Source organism: Liolophura sinensis, chromosome 7, assembly GCF_032854445.1.
Source record: "Liolophura sinensis isolate JHLJ2023 chromosome 7, CUHK_Ljap_v2, whole genome shotgun sequence".
Taxonomy (NCBI): domain Eukaryota; kingdom Metazoa; phylum Mollusca; class Polyplacophora; order Chitonida; family Chitonidae; genus Liolophura; species Liolophura sinensis.
Window position 1 is genome coordinate 47,337,423 of NC_088301.1, and position 20,008 is coordinate 47,357,430.

At 36.0% G+C, this 20,008-nt stretch overlaps 2 protein-coding genes across 4 annotated transcripts; one reads left to right on the forward strand and one right to left on the reverse strand.

Moving 5' to 3' along the window:
- Window positions 1-519: 519 nt before the first annotated feature.
- On the forward strand, window positions 520-7,760 carry LOC135471275 (ankyrin repeat and SOCS box protein 13-like). 3 transcript variants are annotated; one of them, XM_064750440.1, is made up of 7 exons: window positions 520-790; window positions 1,585-1,690; window positions 2,137-2,318; window positions 4,095-4,248; window positions 4,997-5,131; window positions 5,771-5,962; window positions 6,266-7,760. In XM_064750440.1, coding segments are annotated over exons 2-7 (798 nt in total). In that variant the 5' UTR covers window positions 520-790; window positions 1,585-1,689; the 3' UTR covers window positions 6,400-7,760. The 3 variants fall into 3 exon arrangements, with proteins under 3 accessions (XP_064606510.1, XP_064606509.1, XP_064606511.1); XM_064750441.1 differs by having other exon boundaries at window positions 742-790; window positions 1,631-1,690; XM_064750439.1 differs by lacking the exon at window positions 1,585-1,690.
- A 221-nt stretch (window positions 7,761-7,981) lies between these two features.
- Window positions 7,982-19,016, reverse strand: LOC135470281 (neuroepithelial cell-transforming gene 1 protein-like). The gene is made up of 15 exons (XM_064749124.1): window positions 18,874-19,016; window positions 17,574-17,661; window positions 17,242-17,304; window positions 16,837-16,932; window positions 16,476-16,646; window positions 15,987-16,049; window positions 14,830-14,926; window positions 14,433-14,509; window positions 13,995-14,151; window positions 13,700-13,758; window positions 13,221-13,262; window positions 12,621-12,722; window positions 12,238-12,306; window positions 11,895-12,078; window positions 7,982-11,467 (listed from the first exon to the last, which is right to left on the reverse strand). The coding sequence occupies exons 1-15, from the start codon at window positions 18,891-18,893 to the stop codon at window positions 11,298-11,300; spliced, it is 1,458 nt and encodes a 485-aa protein (XP_064605194.1). The 5' UTR covers window positions 18,894-19,016; the 3' UTR covers window positions 7,982-11,297.
- Between the last annotated feature and the right edge of the window lie 992 nt (window positions 19,017-20,008).

The window sequence follows — 20,008 nt, forward strand, 5'->3', positions numbered from 1 at the left end:
TCCATCTTCAAAGCTGTCTACAGGGTTTTAACTTGAAAATGCAAGGGGTCAGAGGGTGTAATACAGCTGGCCAACTTCTTTCAGGGGGGAGAAACTAGCTTGAAAGGTGGCACAGTGCAAAAGATGTTGAATACCGTTTATCGGCTTTGCATGTAAAAAATTGTAAATAACAGACCGTACTCAAGAATATTTCACTTATATGCGACGGCGATCAGCATTATGGTGGGAGGAAACAAGGCCACGATGATTCGCAGCTTGATAGCAGTTCTTCCAACGTACGACCTCAGAGCATGAGCTGGACATGAACACAGTGACCGCTGGCACGCTACCCACTCGTCAATGCAAGTGGAAAAGTTGGCATTTAAACTTGCGAAGAGCAGGGACCATTGTTCGTGCCGAGCAATAAATTTGTCAATAGCTGAATGTAAAGATCGTTGACATCATAAATGTCTGACAGTGAACGGTTACATTGTGTAGAAACTGTTGCCTCCCTTAGATAACTCTCCTTTCTAACCGGTAAAATTAGTATATATGTCAACATCAAAATGCCGTCTGTGATGCAGACGACAAATGCAGCAAAGTGATTTGCAATAGTAACCTTTGTTTCCATTGACAGAATGGATGTCGGTGTGAATTATTGTGAGACAGGTGTACCCCCTCAGTAATATAAGCAATAATTGTGATAACATCTTTTGGATCCTCTGTCAAAGCACACCGAAACGAAAGATGATGGAAGTGCTGGCATCTTCTCAATCTGGAGAGATCACGCCGAAAGACCATGGCGCGTTTTGTAAGTTCTAGCCACTGTTGCAGTGCTATCTCAAGACAACAAAATAATCATGTACCTAATTCAACAACGTTAAATGTACTACCTCCATATTTTATATTTCTTAGATTCGAGTCGACCGACAACGAAAATGTAAGAATGTTAGGAGGCAGATCATGTAACTCGCTGAATTAATCACCAAATATTTTATGTTCAGTTTATATCGTTAAAGGGATAAAGGAATGGCTATGGCAATTTAATAACTGTTAAATTAATAACATAATAACCACTTCAGCAGTAACGCAGCCGTATTGTGGCGAATCTTGCATGAGAGCAGTCCAGTGCCACTGGATTCAATTCAGTCATTTTAATTGTGAGATACTTCGTTTGTGAACAAATTATAGTTCATTTGATCCTCAGTGGTTGTATGTTTGAAGGTCTGGCAGCAACTTGTGGATGGTCGTGGGTTTCCCTGAGCCAGATTTCATCCCACCATAATGCTGGCCGCAGTCATATCAGTCAAATATTATTGAGTATGGTGTAAAACGCTAATCAAATAAATAAATTGTTCATTTGGTGAAATTTAAGTAGACTGACTCTTGGTTATGCCATACGCCTCAACCCAGTCAGTGTGCTGGGTCTACATATATGTTTGTGCCTCCTGGTCATTCAAGAAAGTGTTTGTCCCATCTTATTAAAGGGAACAACATTATTACAATTTCTAAAACTGTAAAGAAGAAGAAAAAAAAATCCTGTAACAGTACATTAGTGGGTGAGTGAGTGCTTGGGGTTTAACATTGTACTCAACAATTTTTCAGTCATATGACCACAACGGAGTGCTTGTAATGTGTCTCCTTGTTGCAAGACTGATTCCATCCCTCTTTTATCTAGTGCTGCTTCACTGAGACGACTTAGCGAAGACAAGTAAGCTGCCTCACCTAAGCCATTATAAAAATACGAGTCGGTGTGTCATTGCACTATCCTCTTAATGCTGAATGCCAAGCAAGAAAGTTACATCTTCCTCTTTCATGGTCATGGGTTTGACCCAACCCAGGATCTACCGACTCTAAAACGGAAGCTCGATCTACCGAGCTACATTAGTATAAGCTGTATATGACATAAGAACTTTGCCTAATAAATTTTTGTTTTTTGTCAAAATAAGGATACAGCTTTCAAGGTATGTAATTTCCACCATCGGCCAATATCGGCAGTTGACATGCAGCAGCTGCTATGTTTTCAGTGGACAGAAATGAGACCTCTGCATTCGTCACCAATTGACATGGTTATCCTACACAGATTTTTACATAACCATATTTTCAGTAATAATGTAATTTTTTGTTCATATTATACTGCTTTTCCGTATTTTGTAGTGACTGCAGAGTTTCCTCTTCACAGAGCTGCAGCAGGAGGATGTGATGAAGTGATTAAATACTTGATTGGTAAAGGATATGATGTTAACATGCCAAATTTTGATCTGATGAGACCACTTCATGAGGCTTGTCTAAACGGTCACGTATCAAGTGTAATGTTGCTGATATCTTCTGGGGCAGAGGTAAATAACTTTTTTTTTCTTAAAGCGGAATGGACATTTGAAAATAACATTTTTATGGTTTGTTTGTGATTACATATTGGTGTCAATCATCTTTATAATCTCAATAATTTTATTGAGGATGTTGTTCATGTCAGATAAACAACAGGGGAAAGACCAAGTTCAAGCACAAATAAATTTAGGGTATTATTATGCATAGGCGATGTACCAAGAGATCTCCTTTCCTCCTTAAACAAATATCAATAAAATCATGAAAACTCTATTTACAAATAACTTTTCACACTCACATTTAAAGTTTATATTATTTCTGTGTTTCTCACCCTTTAATTTATTCTACATTGTATACATGTATTTAGAATGTAACTGTGGGCAATAGGATTCTTGGACTAGGACAAGAGGAATCCAGGACAAAAGCCCCAGCAGACAAAAGCCCTGCGAAAAATAGCCCCAAGGACAAAAACCTTGACAGACAAAAACCCCAGCGGCCAAAAGCCACCTTCGCCTTATTTAACAAATAAAACATCTCCGACAGTCTAAAAAACATGATGTTAAATACGTACTGACAAGAATTACATATATTGTGAGTTTGTTGCCATCAAAACGTGTTGGGCACTAGGGCTCAACAGATTTCTTCTTATAAACTCGTTTTCGAAATAATGTGGTCAAACTAATACTCTTATGAAATGCTTTTTGTCAGACAAATATAAGTTTATTCCGCAAAGCATCTACCACTATACTCAGTTTGATTGGTTGAAAGTTTTCAGCATGGCAACACCTTGCGCATGCCATAATGTATGCTTTTTGAGTCAGTTTACAGGCACCATATACAGTTTTAGTTGTTCCCTGTAACAGATGTATTTGAAAATATAAATTATTTAGAAATTTGAACCAAACCTCATTTTCGTTTAAATGAAAAATATTATTTTGGAATATAAAAAAGAATACAAAATCAATATTTATTTTTGTAAGTTTCTGTGTAATTTTTGTTTTATAAGTACCACATGGATGTATATGGTCTAATACTAATTATTCGTGGTCATAATTTAGCAAATTGCAAAAGCTGACAAATTGACAAAAGGTGAAAGTTCAAAACCCAATAATAAAATATCCATTTGATAATAGCGCAATTGTTGCCACAAACAGAAAAAAAATTGATTTTGACTGCATTGTTTTTGTTCTGAGTGTTTTTATTTCATGATTTGATGTACACCAATGGACATATAAGCCTTTATGGCTAAAATTATCTCGCTGAAATGATATCCAGCAGTGAAAGAAGCAGTAAAAAAGGCAAGTTTCATTTCTTTTGTTTTCTGAGGACAAAACAATCCCTGCTACAAGTATTTGGAATCAACCATAGTCTACATGGTCTTGAGAGAAATCAGCTCTTTCCGATTTAGAGCCATGCAAACACAAACCATTTCGTCAACAGATTACATGCTAGGTTAAAATCTGAAACATCACTTCAGGTCGAAAGTTTCAATTTTTCTCTAAGAAGCTATCAACATTTGTCATTCACCATATACTTACATATACTTAATACTGATCGAGGGGCTTTCTTCGCCAGGTTTTTCATCGGCGAGGTTTTTATCCACTGGGGCTTTTGTTCATCTCCAGGGTGAGACGTCTACTAAATTAGCATATTGTAGTTGTGCATAATTGATTAAGCATATATTAATTACTGAGTTTTGGTGGAAAAGCTACATAGATTGATTTTCTCAACAACAGATAAAGTTAATGGCCTACTCCTTGAGAAAGGTTTTTTTATGCATCTATTTTCAGGTAAATGTGAGGAATATTGATGGCTCAACTCCCCTGTGTGATGCTAGCTGCCATGGCAATGTTGACATTGTCAAATTATTGTTGGACAATGGAGCAGACGTTAATCCAGTTATCTCAACTGTTACACCTCCTCTTCATGAAGCCATCCTAAGAGGTATTAATGTTATACATGTACTTGTACATATTGAGCACAGGGGCGTAGCGTGAATCATCACCGGAAGGGGGGGGGGTGCAGATTGGACAAGAGCGGAACAACAATCAGAGGGCGGCCCCAAAAGTTCCGGGATATTAGATTGCCGGAGAGAGAATCTCAGTGATTTCGAAGTGTTTCGAATGCAGATTTGGCCAATGTGTACACATTCATTTTTACATTAAAAAAAAAAAAACAAACCCAAAAAACAACTCAAGTTCAGCTTTGGTGGGGTTGAGAATCGGCTGTCCCTGAATAGTATTTATTGTCGTGCGTTCCAGAGTTACAAACAGTACGAGTGCTACAGCAAATATCTATGGAATGAATATTAGCACCCCCCAGCCTATGCCCCCTGGAGCAATGTCTAAAGTGCCTAGTTTATTAAATACCCAACTTACAGACAGGGCCACCAGTAAAATTAAGAACCGTTGAAATCAACCACTGATATCCTGTGCTTAAATGTTTCCATAAGCCAGTATTTGCCTTCATAATGTATTAAACTGTTGACCATACTGTAACTATTTACCATGGGTTTTTTGAAATATATCATGTTTATTGTCAGTATAGTACCAAAATAGAACATAATCACCAAATATTCAATATATTTTACAGACAGATGTTTGTGGAACGTTATTAGCCAATCCCCACAGTATGGCTGAAATATTGCCACTGTGATATTAAGCCATAATCCAACATTCATTTTTACGTAAAGGTCACCATGATTGTGCACAGATGTTAATCGATGCTGGTTCTGAGGTCGATGTCAGTGATAACCACTTTGGAACACCTCTACATATAGCAGCATATAAGGGCTGTAGGATATGTGCAGAAATTTTGATTGGCGCTGGTAAGTAACTACAAACCTAAGTTTAGCTTTGACCTAGTCACTGGCAGTACTATAAGGTGACAGTTCAGTCAATTCTTTGACATGACCTTCAAATTTTTTTGACTCTTTATGATGCACTGCTACTCACTGATATTTGGCGACTTTCTTAAGAAAGAAGATATGAATTATTCTAGGCCACCCAAGGAATGTTTTTATCACAGGAGTATACATGGACGTGTAATGCCTATGCAGTTAGGAATAATCCAGGCCAGGCCAACCATAAATTCAGATGTTGGAAAGAGACACATAATACACATAAAACACTGAGATTTGGTATTGTAGGTAACCTGATACCTCATTTTCTTTTTTTAGAGAATCAGGTAGCTTGGTGGTTAGGGACGAGTTCTGCAACAAAATAAATATTAAAAAAAATAAGAAAAAATAAAAAAAAGAAAATGGGGTCAGATTTAAATTTTGTGCTGAAAGAAAATTGTAGTTAACTAAATACACTTATTATAAAATTGATGATACCATTTTTAATGGTTTTAACACATTTTCAAAAATGTGACAAAATTTTTTCTCTAACCATACATAGCCAGAGGTGTCAGACGGTATACCTGATTTACATAACATTGTTGTTTTCATTTCTGCCATCATCAGGAGCCAATGTGAATGTGACAAAACACCATCATAGCCCTCTTCATGATGTAGCCCGTCATAATGATGTGGCTTTCTTGTCCCTGATGCTGGAAGCAGGAGCTAACCAAAAGTATAAGAACAACAGGGGTTTTACAGCCAAGGACCTCCTTCCGCTTAACTCACCAGCACGCATATTTATGGATTGCTGGGAAGGTACAAGAGCATAATGCAAAGTTACCATCCCATGTATAGAGAAACCTTCATCTGCCCCTATTTGAGAGAGATCGCAATTGTTTTGTAATTTACTATTTACTAACAATTAACTCCCGTCCACATTTTAGACAAAAAAAAATTGATTGAATTTTATTTTGTGTATATAGGAATGTCATGTAATGTGTTATAAAAACAATTCACTGATGTATGTTAGCATTGTACTTACATAGAAAATTGTTGATACTAAGCTAGGATTGATACTAAACATTTGAGTACTGTAAATTTCAAAATTTCACTTTGCAGTTTATCCAAGGTCCTTGATGTACTGGTGTCGTTGTGCTATTCGCAAAGCCATAGGAATGAAGAGGTTGCAGTGTGTTGAAGACCTTCAGCTACCAAGGACTTTGAAAGCACAGCTTAGGATGCGGTTTGGATGATCATTCCTTTGTATCAGTTGCTGTTTGCACTGATACCCAGGGATATGAGTGACTGATATAACAGTTTATTTTGTGTCTCAGTGTGAAATTACAAAAGATGTGATTGTCTTCTTCATGGAACATTTAGCATTCCTCAGTGGACTGACATGAAACTCAAGGGGTATGATCTGATGTACAGTAGTGTATCTGTGGTTGAAACTACAGTTTAATGATGTGATAAGCAATAATACTTGTATACTATAGAGGTAGAATAGAAGGCGACACAACTTGGGCTGAGTGGTCAATGTACTTTTCTGACACAGCAAGGTTGTAGTATTGAGCACAAAGTAGTCAGTGCGCAGAGTACATAGGCTTAATTTCATCTAACAGCTCTGTTTAAAGATGTATGGCTCCCCCTACTAGTACTAAGGGAGACTACCTTTGTCGTTCATGATAAGTTTCTGCTTCATGGCAGTGAGTTGAAATGTGGTGCGTGACTGCATACAAATCAAGCCATTTTTGCCATTATGGTGAATTTTGGATATAGAATTGAAACTTGGTACATAGCTTCATAACATGTGATGAGTATCAGATCAGGTTCAAGTTTTGAGCTGTTTTGGACTAAGCTGACAGTTTTCAAAAACAGTTGGTACAGGTAGTTAGAGTGTGTGACCATATGAGTGATCTCCTCTTACCAGAAAATGTATCCTTTAGCTGGATAAATATTGTTGTCTTATATATGTTTAATCTTCTGATACTGTAAAGGTCCTATCGATGTGATTAAAACACCCTATTGATTCACAGATATGACTTTTTTACATCTTTGTTGTGCGCAGTTATTAAATTTTTAAAGAGTGGATGACGGAGTCCTCATAGAGACAAATCGCGCTATGCCAGTACTCGTGTTGTGCCTCCTTCTATTCTACCTATAGAATCTATAGTATATATCAAGGTTGGTCAAAGAAAAGTAACAGGTGTGTTTCGAGCTATAAAGTCAACTGCTTATAGATGGAAAAGAAGAGACGTGTAGTACTTGTGTGATAGTAAATGAGAGTTGAATGATTCAGGGATGTGGTTTAAACATCTCTTAGCAGGTATGGCTTAGATTGTTGAATAGATGTAATGTGTTCTCATTTATATGTATTATATCTTTACCTCTTCTTTGTTGAACAAAAAAAAAATAGGCTTTTGCTGGATGCATTGGTCTTCTGTGTTATATGAATTGGCCCCGAAATGGGTGATTTTTGTTTGAATGGGCAAATAAAGGTCATCACAGAATACATATGGTGCTGAAAATGGCCTTTTTCCCAGTAAGATATCATCCTAGCTTCCCAAAAACCCTCAAATCACCTTTCTGAGATTAACAGAACTCTCTGATTTCGTCAAAATGAGTAACTTACTCATGGACTTGTTATTGGTCAAACAGATCTATAAAAGGCCTGTACAAAGGGGGGTGGTGGTGGTTGGGGGGTACTTAGCCCCAAAAGATTCATGGAATTATTATGCAGATCTGAGTGTCCACTGCTGAAACATCTTCATAATGAATTACATTAATGAATTGTGATGAAAGGATACCATGTTTTGATGGGATATATCTAGAAAATTGTGGAATCCTAGGTTTTTACATTCAAATTTCCAATGTATGACCCCTATCTGTGACTTCCTCTTAGCCTAATTGGTTAGTCACAGGTTGAGGTACGTCATCGTTGAACATACAAATGTGGATGGATTTAATTTTAAGTAGTTATAAGTGTAAGGAGACATAACAAAATGTGATATATAGAGTTCTATTTTGCCTAGTTAAGACATTTTGCAGCTCTCACATGTCTGAATGAATGATAATGGTTTTCTGTAATGTAGGCTAATTCACAGAAGGTTGATGCATACTCCTTACAGTGGTCATTTTACATCACAGCGACAGCTAGCAGAATGTGAAGAGAAATGTTGAAGTGCCAGCTGTTGTTGTTCATGGTGATCTAACAGGAAGTGATGTCAGAAAACAAAAACCATCTCAACCAGTTCTTTGAAAAACACTTTGAATACAAGCGCATTATTTTTATCTCAGTTTTGCACATCATGAACCTAATGGAAACCTGAAACAATTTTATCAATAAATGCTGATTATAGACCCACTGAAGAGCATCAGCAGTGAAAGTCCATTCAAACTTCACAGGTTGCCAAGGCCAAGCTTGTCTAGTGTTGGCAGTGATGTAAAGCGAGCATAGAGAGCAGCACATGGACTACAAAGAATAAGAAATCAAAATCCATGACAAAGATACCTGCATTAGCATGACATGGCATGAAGACTTCATTTTATCTGTGTCCCTTATTAACAATACATTAACAATAATGAACATAAGACTATGGTTATGTTTTCAACAGTTCATGTTCAAAAGTTTAAATACATGAGTTCATGTATAAAGTGATCCACAAGCTGGGTGTTGATTGCTTAAGAAAACACTGAGAAACAATATTTCCATGCACATACGCTAGAGAATACATGATAACATATATAGGACAGTAGCTACAACAGTTGGTGATATGACCAGAAGGTAACAAATTATTAAGGTGTCAACAACTTAACAGTACTTTACTAAGTAATACTGTAAAGGACTAAATGACTAAACTCTTAGGATATGAAACTAAACTTATGAATAATTATTAATATGCCATATATTTTGGCAATAAACAAAGTATTCAGGTACCTGCGAGTCTGTGTCAAAAATATTTTGTGATTACCAAATTATGTTTTAGGTGATATTAGATATAGTAATGATCTGTCTGTAAACATAACTTTTCTTGCTAAAGATGTAGACATATTGGCTGAGCCGTGTTAATTGAGCAGCCAGTAATGTGAGCTGTCTAAAAATGGTGGGTAGAACAAATACTTTAGTAAAATGAGAAAACATGAGCTCATGTATCAGCACTTGTTTGCTGATTTGTGATAAATAATGCAAGTTCTCATTTATGACATACTCTGAAGTAAGAAACTATGTTTTATGAAAATTTAAATGTGCATTGATGTGTTTATTTTTGTAAATGTACCATTATATAACATTTAACATGTATGCCACATCTAAGTATTGAGCGAAGTGGAGGTCGATTTGTAATTCTAAGCATCTGGGCGTAACGTTTTTGGTCTATGTCGTACATAAACTTTTGACCAAATCTTGCAATTGTGACCAACTGGCACAAGCAATCGTAGATCGACAGAACTCTGTACAAATGGATGCTTGGAGTCAGAGAGAAGTAGAACATGTTCAATTTTGAGCAACTGCTCAGTTGCCAGTGATTGCAAACCCATGTAGATCACCTAAGACCAGTGCCAGATCTGAGGCTCTCAGCTGCTTTCCAAAACCCAGTTGCCCCAAGGCACAAGGTCGATCTACGCCTGGTTTAATGTGCACAGTTGCTTTCATGCTGTGTCTATGTTAGCAGTTAACAGAAAAAAAAACCCCCAAAAATCTAAGAAAACATGAATATAAAAATTTAGATGAGTGATAATTCAGGAAAATAATAGTTGGACTTCAACACAGGCAATTGATGTTTTTTTTTTTTTTCACAATCTTAATTCTATCATTAAGACTAACAAGAAAATCCCACATCTGAATAAGAGCAAAGCTTCAAGTAGAGGTTGAAGAAGACCTGATTTAGCAATAGCAATAAGTTAATGTTTTCTGTAAACGTTCTTTCATCTCTATGTGTCCAAAATGAAATGGACACTGAAAACTCAAAAGATCTGATTTTTGTGAAATGTAACAAAAGAGCATTGCATAATATTGCACAATATTCAAGGGGAAAATGAACAGTACAGAAAAAACAATAAAACAGAGAAGAAAAAAAAACCAATACTTCATTACATATATTCCTAGAGTGCAGCTGTTTTAAGATGCAACATTACACAGCCTCTTGATGCTTGAGAAAAGTCAACATTTGCATGATCACATTCTGGTATGTGACTTTGCAGACGAAAACATTAAAGAAAAAAAAATGAAAGTTTTTAATTTTTGAGTTTATATTTGATGTATATACATTATTTACACACATCTACAAGGCTATTAATACACTGTATTACAAATTTTCTTTCTGTACATATGACACAGGGGTTGATATAATATAAAATCTCATGCAAACTCCTTGCAAAAACAACTCGAGAGGTAAGAGTGAGTGCTAAAGTGACGTGGTTCGGCTTCAGTATATTTCTACTTCACAAAATGAAGTAACAAACATAGCACTTGGTAAAAGCCAATTATTGCTGCGTTCAGCTTGTGTTACATGGTAATACACCTGACCTTCCCTCATCTTGTTCAATGTACAAAAAAAAGATAATCCATAACTACAGTCAAGCCATTCCCAATATATATACTCTTTCCCAACAAAAAACATCTGATTTTAATTGTCAAATCGCATGATATTACCAAAAATAACCGAGACAAATACATAGGGTCAGAGCCACCAAGTTTCAGTTTCATTTTCCACGAGTAAACTTTAGGAACGAAATGGAAAGAATACTTTGGGTTGATAAACTAGTTAGAACAGTATTACATGTATACATTTAAACACCGGCTCTGTGTGTTTACACAGATTTCTGTGAACACACTGGAATCACCAATTCCAGTGGGCTCCTCCTTCATTTCTCTTTTGGGTATTAATGTTTACTGCAATGATAAGAGCAAGGAAGGCATGTTGCATCTGAGCAATGCATTCACTCTTCTATGTGTAAAAGAGCACATGAAGGTACCTTACAACACGCCTCTTAAAGATATCCATCATGGCATATTTACCAAACAAGATAAGGGAAGGATAACTTGAACACAGCAACAAAATAACTTTGTCTAGTATCAGCCACAGGGTAAGTAAGAAGATGTGGTGTGTGGTCGGCTGGTGTCTTAATGGTATCAAAGCGGCAGATCCTGAGATCAAAGAGGCACCTCCTCCTGAACAATTGGACACTGCTTCACATTGGCCTCCACTAGGGCTCTGTTCAACCACTGAAGCCACTGCCTTTTGTCATGTTCATCGTGTGCCAGCAACGTGTGAGCTTGGCCATCCTTCGGCGATCTAAAGGATACCCTCAAAACGTTCTTAGCTGTACAGAAAAACAATAGAGATCCACAGAAACCATTTAACAAAGTAAAAAAGGAAGAATTACTTAGGAAAACTTTCTGAACGTAGGACGATTGGAAGGTTATGAAATTAGGCATGGAATTTTGTGATTACAGTTACAGTGGCGCCTGGCCATGCCATGAGTTTAGTGTGTAAAATTACGATGCACTTGTCTACTGTAAATAATCATTCAATTTGCTTTATCACTGCAAAATCAGAAGAATTTTGTTGCAGTGGTAAAACATTGTGTCCCTTTAAATATGATTTCAACAAATGAAGTATCATCAAATGAAATCTTTGTAATTTTGAAAAAATTTGAAGAAATCTTCCAATATGAAACAAAAATCAAAGAAATCCTCCACAAAATATGAAGGAAAAATAGAATGTTTCCAAGGTGAGAGCTTCAATACCTGCTGTGCCTTTGCCAAAGTTACTTCGGAAAGATCCCATCTTCACCTCTCCATCTTTCAAATCCTCCACTACAAGATCCTCGATGGGGATTGGCTGGCGGTAGACCTGGAAACACTGTCGTCCATTCTGACTGGTCGACCGTGTCACCACCAAGATCTTGTCAAATAACATCAAATGCAGTTTCTGTCAAAAGAAAAAAAGTTTTAGTTGTTCCACTAACTCTGTCAGAATAATTACACACTTCAAATTTATTTAAAATATGATTACTTTCATCATACAGTAGACTGCTAAATATCAGCTTCTGAAGCTATCATACTGATGACTTAAACAGATTAAACTTACTGTTCCTTTGTTATTTTTCAGCACTCCACAGCAAGTAAGAGAGGTTGATTCTTCTATCAAAGGATGTCTCTGAAATGTGTCAAGTGGGAAAAGAACACCATTAGTCAGATGTAGAAACACTAACATCAGCCTTCTTCCTTTGACAGTTGCCTTTTAATAACTGCTGTATACATGCTTATGCAGCAGGACAATTCTCTTGATCAAGAAACCAAAGCTATTTATCTTCTTATCTATATTTCTTGTTTTGTGAACACAAGTCACATTTTATACGAGCGGTCAAGCATGGATTTCTGAACAGAACCAACACTTTCTGAAGTAAACATTGGCGCAGTCACGAATGAAGCATGGGTAGAAGAGATGAAAGATGGATTGCCAACACTCACCTGATCATCATATAGGTAGAGTAAGGCACATTTGTAGAACTGGCATTTCGTCTCCCCAGCTCTTCTATCAGCTTTACCTATCACCTCCTCCACAGCAATTATCTGTGATTGGAAAAGAGAAAAAAATGTAAGTACCCCCTGGAAATGTCATGCAAGAATGTAATAAATTCAGATATACAATGTATTTACATACGAATATAATCAAAGTATGCACTGTTTCATACCAGTTTACTGGAAAATATTGGTCACAGCATAGAAACAGATGCAACACTATGGAACTATTATCACAGTGGTTGAGACTTGGACTCATTCACAATTCATAACGTCATTTTTCATTAAAAAAAACAGAATTAAAGCGAGACTTTACATGATTTGATCAGAATTGTAATGCAACACGCATTATAAAGTTTTACAAAATGTATTAACATTTTAATACAATGTACTACACATTTTAGACCAAGTATTTTCAGAAAGAGTAAAATTTGGGCTGTACATGGAAACTATAGACATTTGATTAGCCATCACTGATCTTTTCCCCAATTAGCAGTATAGCCTCTTTAATATGTCTAGTTGTTCACATGAAAGAGTGAACACACTTACTGCATCTTCCAAATATGCCAAGTCTCTGTGCTCCTTTGGGGTCTGCAATTGAAAAAATTAAAGAGTTTTGAACAAAATTGTTTCTGAGCAATTTATACGATGTCTTCAACATGAAATCCAACATGTACTTTGGGACAACATGGGATCCGATTTTCTGTAAAAATTCGCTTTCATTTACATGTATCCACAATAAAAAAAAGTTATGTTTATATAATATCACAAATGCTATTCATCCTCAAACTTGCAGTTCTGTGACCCAACATCTATATAATAAATCCTATAATTCCAGGGCAATTACAATTAGCTGATTACATAATAACATATGCATGAACAAGCAGGCCCTATAACACCCTTATATCAGTGTTTCATTTATAGCATACTTAATGATCTAACATTAACAATAAAAGTTCTGTGAAATAAGAAGCTTTACAGAATTCATGGGAAAAAGATAAAAAAAAAAACAACAAAATGGAACTAACATATTTATAGATGCTTTTCAAAAGTAATGGATACTTCATAAATCTGCCCCTTGCACCATCTGAAATAAAACAAAGACTATCATTAACCTTTGACATGAACAGAACTCTTAGTATGTGAATGACAACTCTTGATCAACCAGCAATGAAAAAATTACAAAAACATCACGTTCTTTGTATTAATCAATTAAGACTGGACACACTGTATTTCTTTTTACCACAGTAAAAAAAATATGGAGAACCTACAAAATCATGTCATATATACGTACTTCCAGACAAAACTCTTTGTTCCACTCACCAAGAAGACTCCAAAGGTCCAGTTTTCTGCTGAAAGGGGACTCCATGCACCTCTGTAGGAAGTCATCCAGATCAGGATCAGTCCGTTTCTCGTCCAGCAGGGCTTTGGCAAACACCTGATTTGCACAGTACTCTATGTATGGCTTCAAACTGGGGGCCTAACAAAAGAGAAAGAAAATCGATGACACTGACATACAAATCAATTCCTGACAACATTTTTACTCTACAATATGGTAAATTATTATGAAAATTTTACACCACTTGAACCCTCTTACTTTGTTGCATATACAGCCTTGTGGTAAAGTAAGATGTTTAATCTTATAATATCCCACCAACATCTTACAATATCAGATCACACTCTTTAACACAGTTATTCAATAATATATAAAGCTTTAAAACCATATTCATGAGACATAGAAAGACAAAGTAATATATGTACCCATTTAAGTAGTACATGTCCAATACAGTTAGTCGTCCCATCTGGTAATCTCTGGTTCTGGAGACTATTGATCAGATCTGCCAAACAATACACACAAAACTTCTTAATGTACACTCATACAGCATTATTAAAATGCAGCGTCTTATAAATACAGCACCAAAATCTTTCATATATGTATATTTTTTTTTTACACAAATCTTCTAGACATGGCCAATGTGTCACTCTATTTTTTCCATCTGTTTTGGATACAATTATGTTCAATGCTGCATCACATAGGGAGGTAAGTATCTTTTGTCTAATAAATGTGTTGTCCGACAATGTTACATAGACAGTCACTGTAAGGCCCTTTATACAGAACAGGGTTCATTATAAATGTTACTGGAGAAATAAAGCTTACCTTCGTGGATGGGTACCAAGGAATCTATTGGTCCAAATATCTGCTGAATTTCACCCTCAGATAGTATTTTCAGCTTTCTAATGGAATCTCTGTATGTCTGCAATCAGGAATTAACACACTTATTTGTCCTCATTACAGAATATCTTTAACATTGGGAGAACTTCCTGGCTCTGATGGTTAAAGCTGTGGTTCACTGCGACCTATGTCAGAACCTTGACCACTGAGATTCCGTGTTTGACCCTAGCTCTTGTTACTTCAGCTCAGGTACCTGGTAAATGTTATTAGTTTACTAGGGGCGCTGTTTTCCTTCACTCATGATATGAACTCTCATAAAGGTGAAAATGGTTATGCATGTTGTGACAGCAATCAAATGCACCTCTCCCTTATTACAATACTGTTGACGGGGAATAAATCTGTCTACCTTGTTATAAGTGAAGAGCATGGCATGAAATTTTTTAACCTGTGACATATAATATAACAATACTGTATGTAAAGTGTAATAAATGTGAGCCAAATGAGCCTAATATCATTCAAATATTTACATGATAACTAACAGTGCACAGAAGATACCCTATTTCTTCTAAATTTTGGGGCACCTGGTAGGCTCATTTTACCCAATATACATGTAATGCTAGCAGGAATACTGAGTTTCCTTTTTCTCACATGATTACACTATCTAATTAACAACATACCTATATCTTTACTTTTCCAAAAGGCTGGTGAGGAAATGGTATATTCTACTTTTAACACTACTAATATCTGTCCCAAATTTGAGAAGAATTAGAGTACAAACTCTGAAGGTTTTCTTCTTTGTAACATTTAAAAGTTACATATACTGTGAAAGACATATCTGTTGAAGACATATTTGTGACCATGCCATATTGAACTGTGTGTTGTAATGAAGCATGATACAATGAAGGAGAGGTATAAATAACAATGACTGAAAAAAAATTCTGTGCAACAGTACTTTTGAAACAAACAACAAGATTTCATAAAGCATGCAAGCAAGGCCAAGAAAGAATTAAAAACAAGATTTTTCTTCTGGCACGAAATGTTCTTAAAGTCTGATGACATTTTATTTTCTGAACCATATAATAACACTGTGATAAAATTTATAATGTTTTCTTCCTTCGTGCCATGAAACATTGATAACCTACCTTCTGCACAGTATTCAAGTCCTCTAGCATATCTGTCTCTCCTTGATATAACTCATATATTGCCTAAAACCAGAAAAGCACATTGGACAAATATGTTAAGAAATCAGAGAACAAAATGACTACATTTCTGTGTATAAAACTCTTACTCCTCAACAACAACTGTTATACAAATTCAAAATACAAGTCCAAAATATCATTTCATGAGAAACTTTTGAAAATGTAATTTTTGCTATAAGGAACTGAAATAGAAAATTAAATTACCAGTAACAAGACAGCTAAATTCTGGTTAACACCTCATCCAGTTTTTTAATGCCATTTGATTTCTTAATAAGAAAATGAGATTTGAAACTGAGAACAACACAAAGCTAACTTTTTGGTAAATTTTATAAGTTTTTTAACACGTTTTCAAAACGAAAGAGGGAATGTCAAGACACTAAAAATAAATCACAAATGTACTTCAGCATCTAATGTCTTGCATAAAAACTCTACCTCTTGTCTCTTTATGTCTTGGTTGCTGAAGAGAGAAGGGAACCGAAGTCCTCCATCCTGCATCATGTCACTCCATGTCTTGCTAAGTCTGCGATTTGAAGATGTTGGTTTGGGAGCTTTGTATGGTGTGCTAGAACGCTTGGTTATAGGGGAACTTGGAATCTTGAAAGGCTGTAAATTCAAAATAATTTACATCTGTATTCATTTACGATATTCAGAGTTACTACTTTGCAACCATGAAATGCACTGTATGTGTATTTTTGTATCACAGTGACCACATGTCATACTGTAACAAATTTCAACAGACTTTTCAGGCATACACACCAATTCTGAACAGAAGACATTCACATCAAATTCTTACCTCAAAACTATCAGAACATCTTCTTGATGCTTTATTGCTTGGGGAAAACAAGGTTGCCAGTGATGAAACTTTCATAAAAGATCTCCTAGGTTTCTTCTACAGAAAGAAAGGAGAAAAAAACATGGTTAATTCCAACACACAATGAATGCTTTGCACATGATATCTGACCTACAATTGCGCCCAGGACTAAGGAGAACATTTTAAAAATGTTAAAATGTGTTTTGAGGTCTGCTTGTGGGGTGTCATTCTCTACTGGAAAAATGAAAGTTTCAACATCAAACATAATTTTTGATCACATCTGTCCTTAAAATGTACTGCTGAAGCAAAATTTAAGGTCATTGGGGAAAGCTTATTACTAATTGAAAGCATGGTATCATTTTACTTCATAGAATCAAATTTGCTTACTGTATTGGAAATGTTTAAGCTCTGCACGCTGTATGTGTCGTCATCTTTTCTCTTCCTTTTTTTCTGAAAAACAAAAACAAACACATTAATATCTTCCACATAGTTCTCTCAGACATGATCACTGACAAGATGGTCAATGACAAGTTCACACTTACATGTACGTGAAGACTAGTACATGAACGAATGAATAAAAACTCATTTAACTATCACCAAACAATTATAGCATGTTTCGAATGGTTGGCATGCCAGGAGAAAATGGGCGACCTTGATTTTTACATTTTGGAGGTAACAGGCAGATCACACCTATGAGAAGTAGATGAACAGAAGCTTACAAAAATGGGCATGTCAAATGTTGCTGCTCCAATAAGTGAATGGCGTCTGGATTTTCTTGGGCCATCATCCATTGATGATATGGATAATCTGTAAAAAGCAAGAATAAAAATTCACTTTCTTGAGTATGGCATAAAACACCAGCCAAATAAATAAACAAATTACATTACGGACACACATTACGAGGTGCTATTTATTCACATGCCACAGAATACTTCTTAGATCAGGTGTTTGATTATCACAATTTGGCTTGCAATTCCATTCTTTACGTATCAGTGTCCAGGACAAGGCTCTATACGTATAAACTTTCAAAACTGGGAACAGTGCCACCAACATGTAGGTCATTTTTCTCTAGCTTTTATTACATATCAATGGATTTTATGAAAGTGTTACATCTGATACTTTGACAGTTCAACAAAATATTTTAGGGCTAACAAAGAAAACGTGGATACTATCACATTGGGTCAAAACTTTCTTTGTAATACTGAAAAGTAAGGCTGTTTAAAAACTAAGATTATATTTTCATGTAACTTTCTATGTCACTAATTCATTCATGCCTTGCTGAATGAGGTTGGTTAAATGTCGAGGAGACCCTGTTATAGATGTAGTTCGTGTGACAAAAGAGTTTGACATACACACATGAGCATTCAACCCTTACCATGTTCATCTGTCTTAAAGGTGTCTAAAAACCACATTCTAGCACATCAAGTGGTGTAGTGGTATAAGGAACTGGTTACGGAAGTTCATACCCAGAGCATTTTACAACAAGTAAAGTAAGCCCTTTCAAAAAAAGTATAAATCGCGAAGCATTTATTTATGTCAACTGACTGAAGCACGTGACAGAAAGAAGCATGATTATTTATTTACGCTGTTTTTACTTTGTGTGCAAACTGAACATCTCCCCATTCAATTTTAACCAACAAAAAATTAGTAAAAAATGATGTCAGAATGCATGTGGAAATCAACAAGTAAATAAAACCCAAGTCCTTACAACTCCCCAAAACAATGCCGAAAAACCGAAACAAGAGAAAACATGCCAAGCGCATATTTGACATATTTTCAGAGTGATTTCAGCAAAGCATGGGAGGAAATTAGAATTACCCGATATGTACACAGGTACACATTTTTGGACATCATCAAGAAAGAAAATATATGCACGAAATGATTGCGGTAAACGCATCATGTTTCACTGGCAATCGTTTAGTTTGAAAAGGTGGGTTTGTATTGTGTTGTTGTTGTTACTTTCACGGCATCACCGATACTGTAGTTGTCCAGAACAAAGAAGACTGTTCGTTCACCTACCGTCTATTTTCCTTTTCCATCGTCAGCTTTGGTAGTTAATCGTTAAACATCAGCAAATATCATTAAAACTCAAAGAATTGTCTTTCCAGAATTAGCACATAAGCATTTCCCACATAACCGACAAAATTCTCCTTCTGTGTACATTTGAATATGGCGGCTGGGAGTAAACGGAAGCCAAAATCGGCCAATGAGAAACGAAACATTTCAAAGGGGAGGTAACTCTCCAGCAGTTTACATGAGACCTTCATTCCAAAGAACTCAGGAGTGACCCGAAATTCTGAATGACAAGCGTGTGACCTCATGTCGTGTCAGTTTTTAACAGGCCTGTTCGTAATCGCTAATATAAAACACGTGGACGAAAGTAAAAGCTAAGGAATTTGATTCAATGAGTTATTTCTATCAGAATGGTTAAGAAGACCCTTAATTAGATCCTACATCAATTCACATTTAACACCGTAACATGTATGCATATTGGAGAGGGCATAATTTTATTTTGGGCCAATGAAGTCTCATGACTGGAATTCAGTTATTCCAACTTTGAAGTTTTAAACTTTTAATGTAGATTTGAAATCGCTACCTAAAAGAAAAACGAAGTCTAGATTTATCCATTGTAATGAGGCGTAATGGATTTCAGTCCCCTTTTAAAATCTGTTTGTTATTATGATTATATTCAAGCCTCGGTCTAAATCCACAAGAGGCTATACGCTAAATATATTACATATACGGCATCGCATATAGCCAGACTGTTCTACAGGATTATAAATAATATTCTACGAAAGACTTTCATGTATGACTCTTTATGCAGTACTAAATTTCGATCAAAATAGAAACAGAATAATACATTGTAATACGCATGCATAGCCTACCTTCTTGGAGAAGGAGTTTTCACGTCCGCCCATTCCAATGTGTCCGTAAATTCCATCTTCATTTCTGCGGTAGGCCAGATCTGATGTATACAGAACTGTGCTCGAGGTGTTTCTGAGACATTTGATGAAAGCCCCTTCTGTTTTCTTGACAGTTTACTTATCAAACACGTTTACCAAGTCATTCAAATCCAATTATCCCTTGAACTCATATTCAGGAGGACGATTTTGATTTCCCGCTGTTGTTGCAATCTGCAGGTGGTTGAGAAGTG

Excerpts from the sequence above, each read along its gene's own strand:
- LOC135471275 (XM_064750439.1), top strand. The coding sequence starts at position 727 with ATGATGGAAGTGCTGGCATCTTCTCAATCTGGAGAGATCACGCCGAAA. Across the intron at positions 2,319-4,094 it reads TGATATCTTCTGGGGCAGAG|GTAAATGTGAGGAATATTGA; the intron begins GTAAATAACTTT and ends ATCTATTTTCAG. Across the intron at positions 4,249-4,996 it reads TCATGAAGCCATCCTAAGAG|GTCACCATGATTGTGCACAG; the intron begins GTATTAATGTTA and ends TTTTACGTAAAG.
- LOC135470281 (XM_064749124.1), bottom strand. The coding sequence starts at position 18,893 with ATGGAAAAGGAAAATAGACG. Across the intron at positions 17,662-18,873 it reads ATGGAAAAGGAAAATAGACG|ATTATCCATATCATCAATGG; the intron begins GTAGGTGAACGA and ends TGCTTTTTACAG. Across the intron at positions 13,759-13,994 it reads GGACCTTTGGAGTCTTCTTG|ATGGTGCAAGGGGCAGATTT; the intron begins GTGAGTGGAACA and ends GTTTTATTTCAG.